General features: G+C 36.3%; 1 protein-coding gene across 1 annotated transcript; it reads right to left on the bottom strand.

The window, feature by feature from the left end:
• Positions 1-891: 891 nt before the first annotated feature.
• Positions 892-19,670, bottom strand: LOC134539319 (isocitrate dehydrogenase [NAD] subunit beta, mitochondrial). The gene is made up of 9 exons (XM_063381238.1): positions 19,556-19,670; positions 18,616-18,681; positions 13,816-13,917; positions 12,443-12,559; positions 11,219-11,425; positions 5,620-5,784; positions 4,467-4,676; positions 1,830-1,985; positions 892-1,420 (listed from the first exon to the last, which is right to left on the bottom strand). Exons 1-9 carry the CDS (start codon positions 19,595-19,597, stop codon positions 1,346-1,348), a joined length of 1,140 nt encoding a protein of 379 aa, XP_063237308.1. The 5' UTR covers positions 19,598-19,670; the 3' UTR covers positions 892-1,345.
• Positions 19,671-20,029: the final 359 nt, after the last annotated feature.

A 20,029-nucleotide genomic window follows, 5' to 3' on the forward strand; every position in this document is an offset into this window, starting at 1 on the left:
AAATTAGGTTTTACTATAGCTTAAGAATTATATAAACGTCCAATTTCTATATTTTCTTATGTTGCGTAGAAAATTTATTTTGCAAAATTACAAAACCAATGAAAGAATCGGTCACGGTTGATTCCAAAACCATTGAATTCTGAATCCTACGATTATAGTGGAATCGATGGATACGAGTGATTCTGGAATCAGAATCGACCCATTATTAATTTCCTAGCAATTTCTGAACATCCAGTTTATATGTTTAATGATTTGGTCAAATCGCTAATCCAGAATGGCCCGTTGTCTCAAACACGTAGGATTAAAGATCCTTTACTGAACTGATCACAAAGTCTGTAAATTTCATGTTCACTTAAATACGATGTCAATTACAAACAATCTGTTACAGGTTTGTGTTCAAATAAGATTAAGCTAGCATTAGTGGTATGCATCAACAACTACTACAGTGACTAAACACCACATGGCTAAATTACGTGTGTAACAGGCCGAAATGTTTAGGTACACTTTAAATCAAATTTGAAGTATTCATTCTTTTCCAAGCAAAATAATACAAAAATTTGTGTTTTTAAATTTTTTGTAACCCTTCATATGATTTAAAAAATTGAAAGAAAGCAGTACATTTTATCTCTTGAAGTAACCAAAATATGTATAAAATATTTGAATGATTTAGAATGGTTCAAAGCTTGATTAAAACACAAGTGCAAAATAACTAGAAATTGTTCCTTTTGAGAAAGTTGTGAATGTGGATGTGGTTTTGATCTGAAATACTGTAAACCATTTATTGTAAATCATTATTTTATTATTTAGTGTATGGAATATCAATAGTGCTACAGAGGTTCTCAACTAACTTTAAGAATTCACAATATACATAACATAAAACAATCTACAATCCATTGTTGAATTCTTGTATTTTTATTTTCCAATTCAGACCACTCCTGTCACATATACATAGTCATATTTCATTCTTAAATTGCCTTTGGAAGAGTTATTTCTTAGAACTTTAAATCCTTCTTCGTACCAAAAAAAAATTACATTTGATCTATAGAATGTAATAATACATTTTATTTTCTAGTTTGGAACACTTTTGCTAAAATACTGTTTAATTTCCAAGAGACAAAGTGTCAAGACAAGGGGGAAACCTTAATTTGGTTAGATCCTTACAATATTACATGTAACACAAAAAAAAACTGCATCAACAGCAGCAAAAAAAAAATGGCATTTCAGCCCCTTACGCTGCATCTAATTACTGTTTTAATTATGTCAGTAAATAAATAAAATAAATAACTATCACAGTCTTGTTCTACAAAACATTACAAAATCTTGAGATTCCTTGATATACCGTGATTCAACGGAGGTTTTGTATCACTGCGTACGTGAACTCGTTAGTCGTTGCTTGGCCACCCAGATCTTTTGTCTTCACCTAAAAGCAAAATTCATAGTTTAAAAAAAAAAGATCCAAGTGTCTAACATTTTAAAAATCTTAATAACTAGGTAAACAATGTTGTATTGATAAGCTTGCAAAGTTATTTTGTTTTCATCACAATTCACCATTTAATCTTGTACCCTATTAATAACATACATAAAACTGAAAGGTTTGGGTAAGATGACCCATAGAACTGAGTACAACAGAATATTTTTAATGAATAGCTGTAGAGTTTACTATTGTAAGACCAAATATTATTTAAATATTTTAACCACAGCGATAACCTCTGTACTGCAATTCATTAGAAAAAATTTTTTTTGGAAAAAAAACCTACAGCATTACAGCCCCTTTTTTTCTCCTTGGGGTTCATAATACATAGTTAATAACAACAAAATTAAATTGTTACCTTCCCAACTTTCAGAACCCTGTTCACTGCATTTCGAATCATGTCGCTGTAGAACTGCAAGTTCACGTGAGACAGCATCTTGGCAGAGCACAGGAACATTGCCGTCGGGTTCGCTACGTTCTTGCCCACGGCTTCAGAGAAAGTGTGACGCGCGCCCTGGAAACAGAGATAATAAACTGTGCAGCAAGTTTGTCAAGATCTCGGTGATGACATGTACCTACACATGTACTTGGAATATGCCAACTGAAAAAATGTCATTAAAAATTAGAGATATTAAGTAGCATGTACACCAAGAGCAAGTCATTAACTAAATATTTAACAGAAAATTTTTTTACATGTATGAGACAGGAGATAATTAAGATTTGTTTTCTTCAACATAGTTTGTATGTAACAAATAATCTGCGATTATGATAAAAATTACTTCTTAAAATATTTATGTATGACATCAGTTGGATGAACAAATTATTAACAAACTTAAAATTTTTTTACTGGTTTAAGAAAATTCATCACCAGGTTTTTTTTTTTTTTTTTTCAATTTACACCACTCCATTATAGTTCCATATACTCACACACATAATTCTCTTTTTTTCTTTTTACTGTATTTTTTATCTATTTTTTTTCTACCCCTGTGAAGTGTAAACTTAAAAAAAAATTCATTGTATGTTTTTTAATTTTATTCGTAAAATATTCTACATACTAATCAAGATATTTAAATTATCTGAATAAGTTGTAAACAATACCCAACTAAATACTCCTCTAAAATTAAAAAAATTATAAAAATGTAGTAAGTGGGGGATTTCCGTCAGAGTAGAAATCAACTATTTAATGTTTTAACGGCACACAGCAGTGACGAAGATAAACAGATAAAGGTTATACCATTTGAAAATGTCTTTAAAAGAAAATTTACACATCTTACAACTTCGTATTTCTGTTAATTAGATAAGTAAGTGGTAATATCAGAACTTTAAAATAAATTGTTTTATATTGGAAAACCACCTACACAAAGTGCTCTGAAACTAACAGTGGTACCAAAATAATCATGCCAAGTTTATGCATTTTTTTCCTCAAAATTTTTACACCCTAAATGAACTCGCAACGATTATGCGCGTGCGACGATTATACAATAAAACACTGTATTTAAGATTAAAAATTTGTTTCTCGTGTCTTCACAGCTGGCTGATGCAAGCCACTCAACTTCTAGTCTCATTTTCTGAATATTTCTTTATTTAAAGAGCTTTCTTTTTTTAAAAAAAAAACACACACACAAATTCAACATGGTGGGTTAAACAGAGCCTTAAGGGAGAAGTAAACATAAATTTATTTGTTTCTAATATTTTGTCTTTTTGCAAATGATTTTAAATAAATTCATCATAAACCCATTATTAATTGTGTTATTAAAGGAAATTTCTACTAAAAAAGTTCTTACTTAATGGTTTTTATAAACCTAACAGAAATTTTCTTATGTCAGTCCTAGCATCTGCTGAAAGCATGAGACCATGTGGTATACAGTATTAGATTAACTGTTCGTATGGAGCATACATTTTACACTTTATATTTTTTAGTGTATTATTCATAAATACGGACACCTGTATTTCGCGATTTCATTTCATGTCAAGGTATTTCACAAAACACTGTAGCTTTTTCTAAGAGTCATGGCAAATTGTGAGGGTGCAGCAGTACGGTGACCACATTCTCATTGGCCCCGTCAAGAGCGGGACGACACCTCTCACCGACCTCAGCCAATAACCACAGGAGAAAAGCTACAGTATTTTGTGAAATACCTTGACACGAAATGTATTCGCGAAATACAGGTGTTCCTACTCATAGAACAATAAAAATTTAAGGTTTTCACAAAACCCTGGAGATCTGAGGGTACATACGGCAAGGGCCGCAACTAGAGTCTCTGGCACACGGGGCATGAAAGGATTAATGCCCCCCCCCCCCCCTCTTTTTTTGCGCATACCACACCAATAAAGCGGGGGTCCGGGGGCCCTCCCACGGAAAAATGGTGCTATTTAAACATTTTCCATACCTACATGTAACAGTTTCTGTGCTACTGTAACTTCCATGCATGAACCCACTATGTCCATAAAGTAGTCCGTATAATCACTAGACTTGTTCATTAAATATATGTTGAGACGTTATATTGTAAATCAGATTATACAATCCTGGCATCAGTGGCGTAGCCAGGATTTGTGTATGGGGGGTGTTAAGAAGCATGCCCGCCCCCCCCCCCCCGTATTAAAGCGGGTGGGTCCGGGGGTCCTCCCCCGGGAATATTTTGAATTTTAAGGTGTAAAATAGTGTTATTTTAGCAGTTTTCGGTTCTTAAATTAAAATATTGTAATGGTTAAAAGTTTATTCATTTTAATATGAAATTTGTTTGAGTGATGAATAAGAAATTAATTAAAGATTTGGTGCTAAGGGGGGGTTTGAACCCCTAAAACACCCCCCCCCTGGCTACGCCCCTGCCTGGCATGCAAATTAAAAAACTTTTTACCAGTTACCAGTTGTAGTAGGAATTACAATCCCACAGCTTTGCGCCCGGGGCGTACGCCTTGCTTGCCCCCCCCCCCCCCCCCCCCCCTAGTTGCGGCCCTGCACACGGCAACACACCGGAGCGGACCACGGTCTCACCGGCTCGAACACCACGCACTCCGAGCTGTAGCTGGCGCCGGCCACCACGCCCGCCCCGCCCACCAGCCCCGATGCCAGGTTGTCCACGATGTTGCCGTACAGGTTGGGCGTCACCATCACGTCGAACTGCCGCGGGTTCGACACCATCTGCATGGTGCAGTTGTCCACGATCATCGTCTCGAACTCGATCCGCGGGTACAGCTTGGATATCTGGAAACATTTGACGCGACCACGTGAAAGCACCCGCGGCAGCATAACAGCTGCAAAACTAACTGCATCCATGTAGATTCAGAGTTGCGGCTCTCTAAAAAAAAGTGGAGAATCTGTTTACTTTATATTTGGCTCATCTCACTTGACAAAGTCTGCCTTAGTGTCAGGCGAGAGTTACCACACATCCTTATATTAAGTTACAAATTTATATTATGGGGAAAAAAAAAAACCATGTCTCAAACGACATGTCCACTACTTATTGCTGGAAACAGCAGTACAGCTAGAGTCAAGGCTTTCATTTTCAGGCCAATTTTGTTTTTAAATCACGTGATTTTGGTGTTATTGGTTTAGGAAATCCAAAACAATGTTATTTCGACTGATAAATGATTCACTTTAACAATATAAGTATTTGTAATTAGTATGTCTAACTATTTGAAACAAAAAAAAATTTGGTAAGTATTTTTATGTTTGAAAAATTTGCTAACATCATAATGTAAAAATCAGTAACTAGAAACAGTTGCAAAATTAAACAGAAGTAATTTTTTTTTCCTTTTGCTTAAAACATGGTATAAATTTCATGCTCAAGAAAACAGATAGTTGAATTAAAATTTAAAAATTATGTATTTGTTATTACAGTAAAGTTTATATTGAAAACACTAATTAGTTTCATGATTTTAATTGCATTTTGGTGCTTTGTAGTCTATTAACTTGAATTTTGGTGTTATATGGTATATTGATATGTCTTTCAGTGTTGTTATAGTTTTATCGTAATTCACCATATAATATTGTCCTATATGTAAAAAAAAATTTAAGCTTGAATCATGGTTACGGTAGATTATAACCCTTATGACCAATAAACACACCACATCATCACCATGCTCTTGATTGTAAAATTAAAAAAATGAATGTATGTATTAAAATTAATAATTCAAACATCACTTGCCTCAGTACAACACCTCAAAAACAGGCCATCCCCCAGTTTCATTATGTTGGCCTTATGGACAGCAGTCACCTTCTTTCGATTGTTTCTTGTTGCATAGTCAAACGCAAACTTTGCAATGCGCTTCGACTTAGCTTCCGTCACAATTTTAAGACATTCCACGACACCCTGAAACAAAAGTTGTGCATAACAGAATACAAAACAAACATAAATTTTTCTAGCAAGCTTATTTCTTAACTGCATATGTTTACAGTACTTTTACAAAAGAAAGGTGTAATATGTCAAGAGTAATGCACATCAAAAACATTAAAGGAAGTTGAAGATTCAGTAAGCAGGCTGAATGAAAACAAGCAAAAAAATGTTCCATATCAGAGCTAAAAGTCAGACATAAAGGATGCAATACCGTGAAAATCATACAAAATCTCAATTTACAAAGACAATAAGAGTACTAAAAATAAAATTTTTATAAAAAATTTATTTTAAAAATTCAATGACTCACATTTTCTTTTTTGTTGTGGTAACGATTCACTATTGACATTGGTTGTAAGTTGTAACGTTTCAACACCCAGGTTTTGCAAGTATTTGTTGAAGAAATAAATATTACATTTTGTCATTCAGAAGTGATCAGCTGGTTATATAAGTTTTCAAGGTCACAGTGAACTAGGTTTGAATTAATATTCTATCATTAGTAATATTCTGGTAATTAAAGGTGATATTTATTAAGAAAAGTCATTTAACTTTAATTCTACTGATTTTTCATTTGGTTGGCTAGCTTATTTTGTACATAAGTGTGAATTGCAATATTTCGTTTCCTTTAAATGTTCTAGTTATAATGATAATTTTACATACATGATTCATGGTATGGTTGTGACGTGTCTAGACCATAAGACAGTGCTGTGGGAAAAAAACAGAGAAAGAAAGACATGCAGCGACACAGCAGCGCTGAAATTATAAGACAATTTATCGCATTCTGTGTAAGAGAGAGACTGACGTTTACCAGGACTAGGGAATCCCAGAATTGTGTATCAGATTAGAAAGAGACAGACGTGTGAGAGAAAGACAGAGACATGTGACAGAACTTGGGGAAAGCCCAAATGAGTGGGAAATAAATTAACAGTATCTGTAAGAATAGTATGTATAGCCAATAGGACTGCAGTATTTCAGGGAAGTCCCCAGCTAAGTAAATATTAGAAATTTTAATTAGAATTTCTAGGCCCCAGACACGCGGCATAGGCCTAAGTGGTCTGCTGCTCTACCAGGAGTATTTTCCCATGTATTTTCATACCTGGAAGACAGAGTAGCTAGGGACATTATTTCGTTAACGCACAGGAATGCAGATAACGATGGGCAAAACTGAGCGAGTGTATTCGTTCACGACCTTGTGAAGGACCTGTAGTGTTTTAATCATAAAACGAATGAGTTCTTAACTTTATTTCAAACTCTTTTATTGGATTCCAACCATCGAAAGCTATGAATATTAATATATTATAATCATCAATAGAATTTTACATCCCACTACCTGCAACAGTCGTCGAGAGATTCTTCAAGTGTTTATGTTTATGCAAGGAACAGTCGTCTTAGCCAGGCATGACTGTGATTTATTACAATGTTTTTTTTTACCAAAAAAGAAATATTTTTACTGCATTATTTGAATCTGAAAAAAGTGTATGTTTTCTAAGCATTCAAAACACTTTCAAATAATTTCTAAAGAAGTATGCCAAATCATAAATTTTCTTGTACAAACATAACTTCTGTGACACGTGGCAAAATTTATTTTGTGTATTTATGAACGAATATTAACATGAATTCTAAGTCGAAATCTTGCAAATCCTGAACACAGAATCTAAGATTCAGTCGCCTCATTCCTAGTTCCATGTTTCAAAAAATTATTCTGAAAATGTGCAATTTTAACCAATTGCACTCTCCTAAAAAATACAGTTGAAAACGAAGTACGGAAACGGAACAACTCTGCCGCCCACAGCACGGTCTTAAATGCTTTTAAAAACAGACACCACTCTGGTACTTTAATAAGAGTTTTTAAATCCAAAGGAGGGTTCTTTTAACCAATTCTTCTTTTTAACCAATTGCACTCTCCTAAAAAATACAGTTGAAAACGAAATACGGAAACGGAACAACTCTGCCGCCCACGGCACAGTCTTAATAGCTTTTAAAAACAGACACCACTCTGGTATTTTAATAAGAGTTTTTAAATCCAAAGGAGGGTTCTTTTAACCAATTCTTCTTTTTAACCAATTGCACTCTCCTAAAAAAAAATTGGTTGTCTGTAAAGTTGGTTTACGGACGATAGTTTAACATTTTTTTTTTCCGCACTCTAACAGTCAGCCTGGTCGGTCGAGCTCTCTCATCACTAGCAGCAGGATGCCAAACCCGCACCGAAGGAGGAGGGGAAACCACCGCGGCCACAAGCACACCGAGCAGTGCGAACCTAGCCTAGAGGCAGACTGCGACAATGACTTGTCGCCGATGCGATCAGAGAGTGGTCGATTTGTCAGCTTCTTCGAGACGATCTACGAGGAACACATGCCCGCTGGTATCGGCTTCGTGGCCTTCTGCTGCACAATCAAGTGGGATGCAGCCATCGAGCCGAGGAAGCTGAGCGAGCTGGTCATTGGATACGTGGAGGACTGCGACGATGAAGAGCACCAGCCTGAAGTAGAAGTAGTGCCGATACGCAGCGCAGCAGGCACCACAGAGGCGTTGGTGTATCTGCGTGAATCGGCCTGCCTGGACCGTCTCAAGAGAGTGCGGGACTCAAGGTACCACATTCGTACAACGCATGCGGTCGTCCGCATTGCAACAGACCCACCGGAGTACCTCGCATGGGGCCTCTACTGGGATGTGGTGCAATGCGAGGAGCAAGCAAGGCAAAACAACAAGAAAAACCACAGCAACGACAGCTCACTCCAGACGCCTGAGCCCACTACAGAGCTGCAGGACTGCAGCACACAGACGGACAAACCAGCAGGGCTCCGACACACCTTGTGTCAGACGCCCGCCGCAGCCAAGTGGAAACACTCTGGCACCCAAACCGCCGTTTTTACGGCAGAGAAAGGTACCAGCACTGCAGCCACAGCACCAGCACCAAGTCAACAACAGCTGCGCACGCCTCGAGACCGCCCAGTGACGCCGGCCGCCCCAGCCAAGAAGAGGGAGGCGGCCGCCACTGCTGCGCGGGAACCAAGACTACATCCTGCTGCAGAACATCGCCAGCAGCCTCCGCATCTGAAGAGAGTGCCCTGGCACTTTGTCGTCCTTCGGGGCGGCGGAGGGGCTGGGGTACCGACCGAAGAAGTGGAGTCTGCACTGCGCGAGGCCGGCCACAAACCGACCAAGTGTTGGCGCATACGCAGCAATGCAACAGGGCGCCCCACCGTCCTTCACCGAGTGGCTTTTGCTACAACTGAAGAAGCCACTCGACTCCTGGAGGCCGGCCTAGCCACCAAGGGCGCCCAGCTCGCAGCTGAACCAGCCCACACCAGACCGCAGCTCCCCAGGGCCTGGGGCCGCACCGAGCTGCAGTCTACTCCGCGCGGCGCAATGCTGCAGTTGGCAGAAATGCTAACTGCGGTTCTGAGCCGCGCTAGGTACACAGCGAACCAGCCGTGGGCAGAGGGGACTCGTTCCCTCCGCCGGCCTAGCCCTTTCTCCCATTAAAGGGAGGGCGACAGCAGCCCACGGTTTAGGAATCTCGCAACACAGACAACACACTTAGCTAAATTAGTCCAGCCTTTGCCCACACGCAAATAAATAAATCAACACGTTTTTCAATCAACTAAATAATAATCAAAACAAACTGAGCAGCCAAGGCCAACTGCTCAGCTTAAATTAATATTCCCCCCCCCCTTCGCCCCTTTGAATTTAAATTTTAACCTTAAAGGGAGGGCTGGACAACACACGAGGTTAAAGTAGAGTCACCACACGAAATTAAAGTAGATTATTACAGGCCATTTGTAATATAACACAGCTTCGCAGCTTAGTAAAAATCAGTTAACTGAAAAGTCAAAACTTAATACACATTAGACAAAACAGGAGGTTAGGGGTTGCAGGACGCGACCTGGTACTCCTATAGGGTCGCAGGGTTCGATGCCAAGTTGCGGCATTCGGGCCCCGCGGCCCTCATTGGCGATGATGTTATCCCCCTTGTCAGACGAGAGTCTGCTGGGGGGGGGGGGGTGCTTCATTAAGCACTTGATACTGAACGATAGTTTAACGTGACAACGTCATAACAAAACATTGATGAAATGATTGATCCAGAAGAAAAGGAAATATCACATTCGGTCTGAGACTGAGCCGTAATAGGTTTTTGCAACCAAACCATTTAGGCATTAAAAATATTATATTCTTTGAGGAAGAATTTTTTTTTTAAATTTTTCTATCTTTTGTATGATAAAATCTACCTCTGCATACTTTTATGAATAAAATTGAATCATTTTTATTGAATTATCACTATTTTGTATGGATACAAAGGAGTGAAACGAAATGTACAATTTAATTAATAAATTTACTTTTATTTGCATTCATTATTCAAATATATTTATTACTTTTGAAATTTACGTGCGCCGTATTTATTTTTAAAAGTACAAAAAAAACTTCGCACCTGCCGGGATTCAAACCGACAACCTACAAATAGAAGATAGCGCCGCTGATCGTTCACCCACGAGGCCATATTCGAAAATTGATAGTTTCAGATGTTATATATATATTTATAAAAATTTTGTTCACGGTAGGGGAATAATATTATTTTGTTTTCATAACTCGATTTTATAACAAATGCGCATCCCAAATACACCAAAATTATTTATGATGTGTTACAATATTTTTTTAAAACATTGTGCAAAATATCCCGGTTGTAATTTGAATTATTGTGTGTAACTGTAAAACACCATTGTTGGTTCAAAACGTATTTGGATATTCAACATTACTTTTAAATAACTGTACCGATTGTGCTGAAAATCGGTGGACAATCATTAAATTACATAATATTAATAATTCAAACGACGAAAATATTATTGAAAAGTCAAATCGATGGTTGTTCCAATCGAGTGGAAGAGAGATGCCACGCATGCGTAGGCCCTACATTGAGCATGAAGAGAGATGCCACGCATGCGTACAATGAGCAAATAGGACACATCTGTAGTGGGACATCCGTAGTGGGACACTTTTTCGTGCGTGCAGCCGGCGTTCATCGATTTATTAGACATTGTCACGTCAAAAATACAGTTAAAAACGAAATACGGAAACGGAACAACTCTGCCGCCCACAGCACGGTCTTAAATGCTTTTAAAAACAGACACCACTCTTGTGTTTTAAAAAGAGTTTTTAAATCCAAAGGAGAGTTCTTTTAACCAATTCTTCTTTTTAACCAATTGCACTCTCCTAAAAAATACAGTTAAAAACGAAGTACGGAAACGGAAAAACTCTGCCGCCCACAGCACAGTCTTGAATGCTTTTAAGAACAGACACCTATCTAATGTTTTAAGAAGAGTTTTTTTAATCCGAAGGAGGGTTCTTGTGAAGCTCTGCGCACACCGTGACAGTGCTCGGGGGGGTGACGTGACGGCAGAGGAGGGAGTGACAGTACCTTGACGCACTCGTGCTCCAGGGCGGAGTACTCCCCCTCGGTCTGCTCGCGGATGATGACGGCGTCCACGTTCTGGTGGCGGCACTTGACGCCGGGCAGGCTCTTCACGTGCACCACGTTGGCGTACAGGTCCAGCTCGTTGCGCAGCTTCATGTTGAGCGTCTGCAGCTCGCCCGTGTGGCTGTAGTCGGGCGTGGCCAGGATGCCCTGCACGCACTCACTCACTCAACTCGCGTCACCACGCGCGTCTCGCCGTCGGCGCCACACTTCGTCAGGCGCGTTACAAATCAGTGGTGAGAGTGAATTCCCCAAGTGAAACCTCCTTGCTGAGGGAGCTACAATTTTTCGAGTTGTGTACCATGGAGTACTTATTTGTGTGCAAATTTCAGATTTTTAGATAACTGCCCACCAGAGATATTAAGCCGTTAAGTAAGCAAAAATACGAAGGGGAAAAAAAACTCATTTTTACAAATTGTAAAAAAAAAAGTAGCAAAATCTCACACTCCAAATAATTTTTGTGTTTACACTACAATTACATGAGTACTTCCAAGAATATTTTGAAGCCCAAAACATACTGCCTTCATTCAGAAAAAAAAAATTATGAAAATGCAAATTTTTTTTTGCAATTGTGAGGCAGAAGTTCAACCTTCAAAGTTGGTAAGATTGAGTGATTTTAGAAAGATGGTTTATCATCAGAATTGTAGTATATAATGTGCTTAACACCTTAGATTTTGTTTCATCGTGCTATTACCTACCAAAACTAAGATATGGCAATGCAGGTAAACCCTTGTAAATGTAAAAAATTGTCACGCGCCATGGCAACAAAATGGCTGCCATAATCAAACCAGTGAGAATGTAAATTTAATTGTGTCAGTTTTAAACTGTCAATACATAATGTTAACAAGGCACAAAATATCATTTTTTTTTTAAATTGATGAAGCTACCAATAATTTATATTTTTTTGGGCCACTTCATGCGGATTGACCCTTGATCAAAACCACGCCAGCGTGTTCACGACCCCTGGCCACTGCTGGCATGAATAATTCTGTTTGGTTTCACGTCACCATGACGTGGCGAGTATCTAGTGGCATGCTCGCAGTGGTCCAGTGAGAAAGCAGCCTTAATGCTATGTTTTGCAACTGCATCCCTTCTCTGAACAATAGCCCCTCCCGAAAAGTCTCACTGAAGCCGCCCCTGCACAGCGCACACCACAAACAAAGGCACCTTGAGGCAGATCTTGTTCCGGGCGATGGACGCTGCGACATCCTCCAGCGGAGCACTCAGCATGTGGTTCACCTCGGAGAAGAAGAACTGCTCAAACTGCACGGGGACACCCGCGGCCTGAAACAAGTCCCAGGAACTTGAGACGAGGCTGTGATCATGACCCAAGTTACAGATAGGGACAAGATTATACTGAGAATTGCGATAAAACCGAAATAACACAGAAAATCATGTCAGTACAGTTGCATAACACTGAAATGCAAGTTAATACACCATGTAGCACCGAAAATGCAAGTTATATCACAGAACCAAATCATAAAAAAAGTAATCCTTTAACGTTTGAAATTCAAGGAATGTCATTATTTCTGGACAAAAATCATACCAAAGTGCACCGATCAGAAAAATTAATTTAATTTGTTTTATTGGGCATCTCTTATTGAATCACTTTTACCAAAAATGCTCGCCCATTTAATTTTACTACTCTGAATGATGCTGTTTTAGACCAATTTATTACAAATTATTTTATCATAAAAATGTGTCCTACAAATAGAATATTTTAATGGAGTACATATTACAAAATATATATATATATTTTTAAAAATTAAAAAATTACACAGAAATCATCTGTTTTAAAAACAAAATTGAACTAAAAATAAATGATAAGACTTATAGAGCAAGTAATAACATATGTAAATACTATTAAAGTACTTTTGACTTGCAAGAAAAAAACTCTTACTTGTTTTGCAAGTTACCAAAATATGATTTAACTTTTTCTTAGTAAAAATTTACTTAGGCCAACTTACTTGTAGCTGTAAAACATTCCAGATTATCACAAATACATAATGATAATTAGTGACGACGAATTTACATTATATTTCGAACAGCAAAATGTGTAGTACCGGTAATAGCAATATAAATGCATTTTCTAACTAAAAAAATGTTTTCAATGACATTTAGATTACTGTTAGGTAAATTATGAATTCTCATGCCTACCATTTATTTTCATGACTGAACCATTCCATAAATTGTCAATGGATCTCACATCTATTATTAAACTTACTATGACGAAATAAAATTAACTGCCGGCAAATGAAAGATATGGTTCCCTAACTGGGAAGGATTACATCACCTGAACCTAATGGAATAGTTAAATAAAGTGTGATCAACGCAACTACAAACTCTGGCTTTAACGTGTGCAGGTCAGTCTATAAGGGTCCAAATCCTGGCAGCTTCAAATAGAATATTTTCAGGTGGGTAACGAGGAAGGAATTGCCATTCGTCGATCATCCATGCTGAACCTGCCTCAAACTGGAACACTGTGAAGAATCTCGCTAAAGACACAACTGTAAGGAACAAAGCGTGGAACTGCCACCCACCTTAAATACTTCCTGCACTGCGTACACAAGTTCCGGACCAACTCCATCGCCAGGAATCAAGGTGCAAGTGATTTTCCCTTCCGGCTTCGACACTGGTGCTTGCTACAAACAACAAACATGTATCAGAATAAGAAATGTGAGTTTATTCATTGGGAAAAAATTTAAAAAAATATAACCACATATTATACTGGAAAATTTTTCTCTTTTCCATTACCAATAAAGATTTACATAAGTTAAAATAGTTTGATACACATTATACAAAAAATTATTTTAGCAGATTGGTAGGTACTGTTCACACCACAATTTTTTTTCTTATCAGTTGGTAGAGGGTAGCATGGGTCCTACCCATCTCTTAAATGTTACATAAGCCATTACATTATGAAGAAAAACCACCTGTACATTTTATTTAGTTCTGTTTATATATTAAAATTTTTACAAAAAATTTTCCCAAAAATACTTTTCCGGAAAACTAACATCTCTAATCAGAATAATAAACCCTTCAAAATAAAACAGGAGCCATGGCTGTGCTGTGGCCGTACACACTATTATCCCTGACAACGGTGACCACATTCATATCTCAAGGCAATCGTGATTGAACATTTTTACGAATGGGATTCATGTCCGGCACTGTTGAAAGATGGTGGGTTATTCTCAGAGTGCTCCTGTCTCCCCTCCCCCTTCTCAACGAATCTCAACGAACATTATTCAACCTACTCACAAATCCTTCCTGACCGCGAACAACCATCAGTAGAGACTAAGATTATATGGTCAATAGTGATAAAACCCAAAAACCAGTTAAATTAAGTCAATACACCACCAAACACAGAAATGGACACATCAGTAACACTTCATAACACCGAAATGCAGCAAAATTCACCTCAATTACCTCATTTAAGCTATTAAAATCTTTAGTTTAGTTTTATTTAAATACCTAAAATGTTATGTACTAAGTAAAAAAATTATTAAGTTTCTATCGTTGGTTTTTTTTAAAGTACATACAAGCAGTCTATAGCTGAAACAATACAGACATGGGTAAAGGCCTCCAGAGAGACATTACAAGGAAATGTATACAAGTATAATGATTTTCGGATTTTAACATTTCATACTGATTTATTTGCATTTATTGTGAAACTTACTCTCATCAGTATGTGTAGTATTGTTTTATGTAAATACCTTACCCAAAATTTTTGAAGCAATTAAATATAATCTTGCTTGATGTGTACTTATTATTACATGTTTTTTTTAATGACTATAAAGACAAAATCCACTAATTTTTTATGGCAAAATTAGCTTTTTTATTATAACACCATAAAATCTTGGCTCTACCAATCAGGCTCAACTAAAATACAGACTCCCCTTAATACCCTCAATGTTAAAATCACCCCATATCATGTGTATGGTGTTTATGCTTAGCCTAACTCTTTTGAAATAAACATTTTTAAATTATCCATTACACATCACTTTAGAAAAACTTAAGTATTTTTTTGACTAGATGGCCTACAATACTTCAATCATATACCTATGTATACATGCAAGCATTTAATGTGGTCTTTAAATGCATGCTGTGTCCAATTAATAAGTTAAATTGTTGGAACATGTATTTTTTCCGAAAATATTTCGAGACTAGCTGTGTGTTAAATACTGTAGCATCGTCTGTGTTTTGTGACTGGTTGGTACATGTCGGTCAGCACACAAATCACAGCATTTTTGCACGGGAGAAAAAGCGTCACGAATGGCCCGGCCAAATAACACAATGGCTCTACTTGCAAATGGTCAGCAACTGCAAGAATGAAACCACTGGCATCCTTACTGCAGTCTAATGAGCATTCAGATTTTTTTTCACAAAAAAAACCCTTATTAATTAGTGAACTGTGAAACAACTGAATAATAAGGCAAAATAAATTTGTGGGTTATAATTAAATATATAATATATTGTAGTATAATTCTGATAAAAGTTTCTTTAATACACATAGTTTTATTTTTAAAAATTGCTACATCTTGTCATTTTAAATACAAACAAAAAATGTTGAATCTTAACTAAAAATTTTAAATTTATTGTTCAATATTAAACCTTATTCTGTATGTCATTCTTCTACTGGATGTCTACAATGATTAACAAATTTCAGAACTTTTTAAGACCTGTTATTTAAATTGTTTTCAGAGTTTTTTATGTCACTATATAATTTAATGTATATAAGAGCAAAATTATACATAATATGAATTTTATCTACTATTCGCAATAACATACCCACTTTTATGTTAGAAAGCTGAAACCTTTTTAGAATTAAATTCCACATGATTAAAGTTAAGTAAGTAGTCTCCCACTAATTATGATAAATGTGTAACTATAAACTGGACTTAGGTATTAAAAAACTAAATGTAAGTTTTAAGAAGCTCCTGGAAATTAAATTTTATTGATTTCTAGCACCTCAACTTTTCTTTTGTACCAGTCCTTTAGTTTCTGACTTTCACAAAATATCAACATCCTGTACTATTTCCTGCCTGAAAAAATTTTTTGTGGACTTACACTATCCCAGTGGTGGCACTTACCTTCGCAGTAATCTAGCACACGTCCAGCAAAAACAAAGGGGAAAAAACCATTAACATATAGACTACTAAAACAGGTTTACGTCAATTCTCGGTACCATTCAACTTTCAATGCCAGTTCAAAAGGCAACAAGACAACCAGCCACAAGGTTCAAACAGCACTGCTACCAAACAAATAAAGTCATCAAAGCTTACTGTTGCTGTTATAAGCTATTTTGAAATCAACCATACAACAAAACTGACTGCATATTAATTTTAAAATGTGTGTTTTCATTTTTTCTAACTGTAACTACTGGCAATTATTTATTACACTGAGATTAAATGTTATAATTATGTAAACTTAAAATCGTAATAAACTGCACGCTACAGGGAAATCTCAGTTTTATTAACGTTTCAGCAAACGAAACCATTTTTTCTCCAATAAATAGCCAATACTTTTTTTTGTAGGTATGTAATTGTTTTTAGTTTATAGTTTGCTATACGACGAAAATCATAATTTTAGTTTAAGCTCTGGAAATATCGAAATTCTTTTAATGCAACTGTGTTAATTATTTAATTTACATATCTTTCTTTGATACATCATATTATAAATACTTACGTAATAGTAACCTAATTTTATTTTTCACTGCTAGTATTTTTTAGCAGTATTAAATTAATTTATAACTTTTGTGAATATTCGTAATACTGTCCGAAACCATGTACGTACAACGATTCCGGGTTTGGGTAATTGTGGATTCAAACCGTATCCGAAAATATCGGGTACTCGCACATCCCTAGTATTTGCACACCTGTGTGATGCTGTTTACAAAACCATTCATTTGCTAATAACTTGGAACTGCTGTTAAAATGTTCCATTGTCACCCAAATGTAAGAGCTACATGACATTTAGTAAGATTCCTTTTAAATTTAGACAAAGATGGGTAATATTCCTACAGCACAACTTTACCGTTAAGTAATAATAAAATACCAAAAATACATTTTTTTTCTTTCAGAAACTTTAGATGTTCCTATATTTACCCTGAAAACAGTGTTTCCATATTCGCAGAGGTTCCTGAGAAATAAATGTTAATAGATTACATTACAATATTGATGCACTAAAGTGACCACCGCAATTTATTCCTTTCCCATGTGGGTTTGTGTGCATACATGGTTTGGAGAACCTTAGTTAAATTGTGAAAATGGTCTATTACGTTAGGTTAACTGCATTAAAAAATACTTCAAAAGAATGTGGTCCGATCAGTATAGCTATACAAAAAAATACTGTTAAATCATGTGGATGGTTGTATAGGTCTGGATAGCCACATCTTAAATAGGTAATTCCTAATCAACCATTAAAAATAATTTACAGTATTTTGAATGTAGCTATACTAACCCAACCAACCGTTCACAATGTTTTGAAGTAATTTTAATGTAGCTAACCTAACGTAATTCACCACTCTCAACATTTAACTCATATTCTCCAAATCACGTGTACACACACACACACACACACACACACACACACACACACACTTGGGAAAGTAAAAAAATGGCTCACACGCATTGTAATGTAAGTTATACTCAGAAACTAGTTGGAATTCAGAAACACTGTTTTCAGGGTAAATACATACAGAAACGTCTCTAGTGTTTGAATAAAGTATTTTCGGGATTTTATTATTACTTCACGGAAAAGCTGTGCTGTAAGAATTTACCCACAGATGAAATGCTTCATTTTTATTGTTTTTTAATAGCAAAACTGTACACAAAACTACTGACATAATAAACATTATCTTCAGAAACTAAGGCTTTATTAAGCACAAAACATGACTTAGATTGTTACATGAATTAATACATAGATTTGAATAAGAGGTAATATTGAAGGTTAAACAATGTTCATGCAAAGAGGTTACCAAAAAAGTTGCTAAGAGGTTAAAACCAATATCACCACAACTACAATATGAATTTTTGTGCCTTTATCCAGTTTTGCCTATGTTATGCAGTTTGATAGTTTTACACTGCTTTGGCTGCCATTGTGTTGATAATTTAAATTCGGAGCACAGAATGAAGCTAACCTAACTTCAGTGGAATTTATGCCTTTAGGCCTGTGGCTATTATGAATTTGCCATCTGAAAAAAGGCTGCTGAACAGAAAAAAAAAACTGTGTATGCAGATATTATAGCATGTATATGGTATAAAATTACAACCAATGTTTACAGTTTTGCCTGTTTACAATTAGCACACTAGCCTTAGAGTAACACATTTATTAAAACTTACAATTGTAGAGACTGGAAGAGAAGCATGAAGACATCTTGAACTGATTAGTGGAGTATTTTGACAGGCCTGCAAAAATTGAAAGAGTACTTAATGCCATTAATATGAAACAAACTCTAGTACAATAATAGAAAAATCCAACAGGTCTACGTTGGTTGGTAACTGTTCCTTATTGTGTATCTAGTTGTATTTTAAAATAAATTACTAACATAAGGAAAAGAATTTGTTGTTTGTCATGCATAGCTGTATAATCACCAAAATATATTTCACTGTTAAAATATGTATAAATCTTCCATTGAGGAACATTGTTCCCAGAAGCAATTGTTCACTGTAACATACCCAATTAAATTTTAATGAAAAATATTATCAATTAAGCAGTTAAATGATTTTGTGATTTGAAGCTGTATAACAATCAAAATCTTTTTTTTTTTTGAAGATATGCATGGCAAAGCTTTGATATGAACTGGATACGTTATAGGAACAAATGCCACGCTGGAAAAAAAAACTTCTGCAAAAAAAACGAACAAAGATCAGTAGCCCCAAAAACTCTTCTTAAAAGAGTTGTTTTAATTTTTGGAGACAAACCATCTGAATACGTTTACTAACTTAAGAACAGTAGTAGAATCAGATGCATCAGCGGTTAGTTAGGGCTTAACTTCTCTTCAACGAGGTCATCGCAAGGCATAATTAGCAACGTTTCCCACTTACTGAACACCCAGGTCCCACCCCACCGGGAATAGATCCCAGGTCTCTTTGAACCTGGACACAACCACGTAACCACAGTTGCCCCCTTTAGGGATGGGTAAGGCACAACTTACTACTAGGCGCAGGCTCAATACAAATTAGCAAAAATTAATATTTAAAAAAAAAAACAAAGCTTTAACCTGTCTAAAAATGCAAATAAACAACTTTTTCTTCAAATAAAACTGTTGTAAGAACTTACTTTAACTACACCTCTAACAAATTGCCCTGTTATTGACGCCATTTTGAATTTAGCAGAAGAAAATTGAGACGTCTTCAATTCGCCAGAGATTAGAGAAAGTTTTTCTAATCTCTGCAATTCGCAAGGAAAAAGGAGATTCCCAGACAAAGCCGAAGCTCACCGAAATTAGACTCTCGTTCGTGCTACTTCGGTATCAAGAAAATAAAATCACGCAAATCAAATTAAACTTGAGGGCTTGAAAGATATTATTGTTTTTAGACTTATATAAAAGCTTACATTTCAAAATTTTAAGGTACAATAAATATTAAAAAATATTGCCAGTTACTTTGATGAAGAGAAAACGTTATAATATACTCATGGTTTTACAAAATGCAGTTTTGGTATGGTATACATACAATATAATATATACTGTTTGTGTACACACAGTGCTGTGTATTTGGGTGGTAGTTGGTGGCCCATAATCACCAGGCCTAG

Source organism: Bacillus rossius, chromosome 15 (assembly GCF_032445375.1).
Source record: "Bacillus rossius redtenbacheri isolate Brsri chromosome 15, Brsri_v3, whole genome shotgun sequence".
NCBI lineage: Eukaryota > Metazoa > Arthropoda > Insecta > Phasmatodea > Bacillidae > Bacillus > Bacillus rossius.

Excerpts from the sequence above, each read along its gene's own strand:
- LOC134539319 (XM_063381238.1), bottom strand. The coding sequence starts at position 19,597 with ATGGCGTCAATAACAGGGCAATTTGTTAGAGGTGTAGTTAAA. Across the intron at positions 18,682-19,555 it reads TTGTTAGAGGTGTAGTTAAA|GCCTGTCAAAATACTCCACT; the intron begins GTAAGTTCTTAC and ends CAATTTTTGCAG. Across the intron at positions 11,426-12,442 it reads GGAACAAGATCTGCCTCAAG|GGCATCCTGGCCACGCCCGA; the intron begins GTGCCTTTGTTT and ends GAGTGCGTGCAG.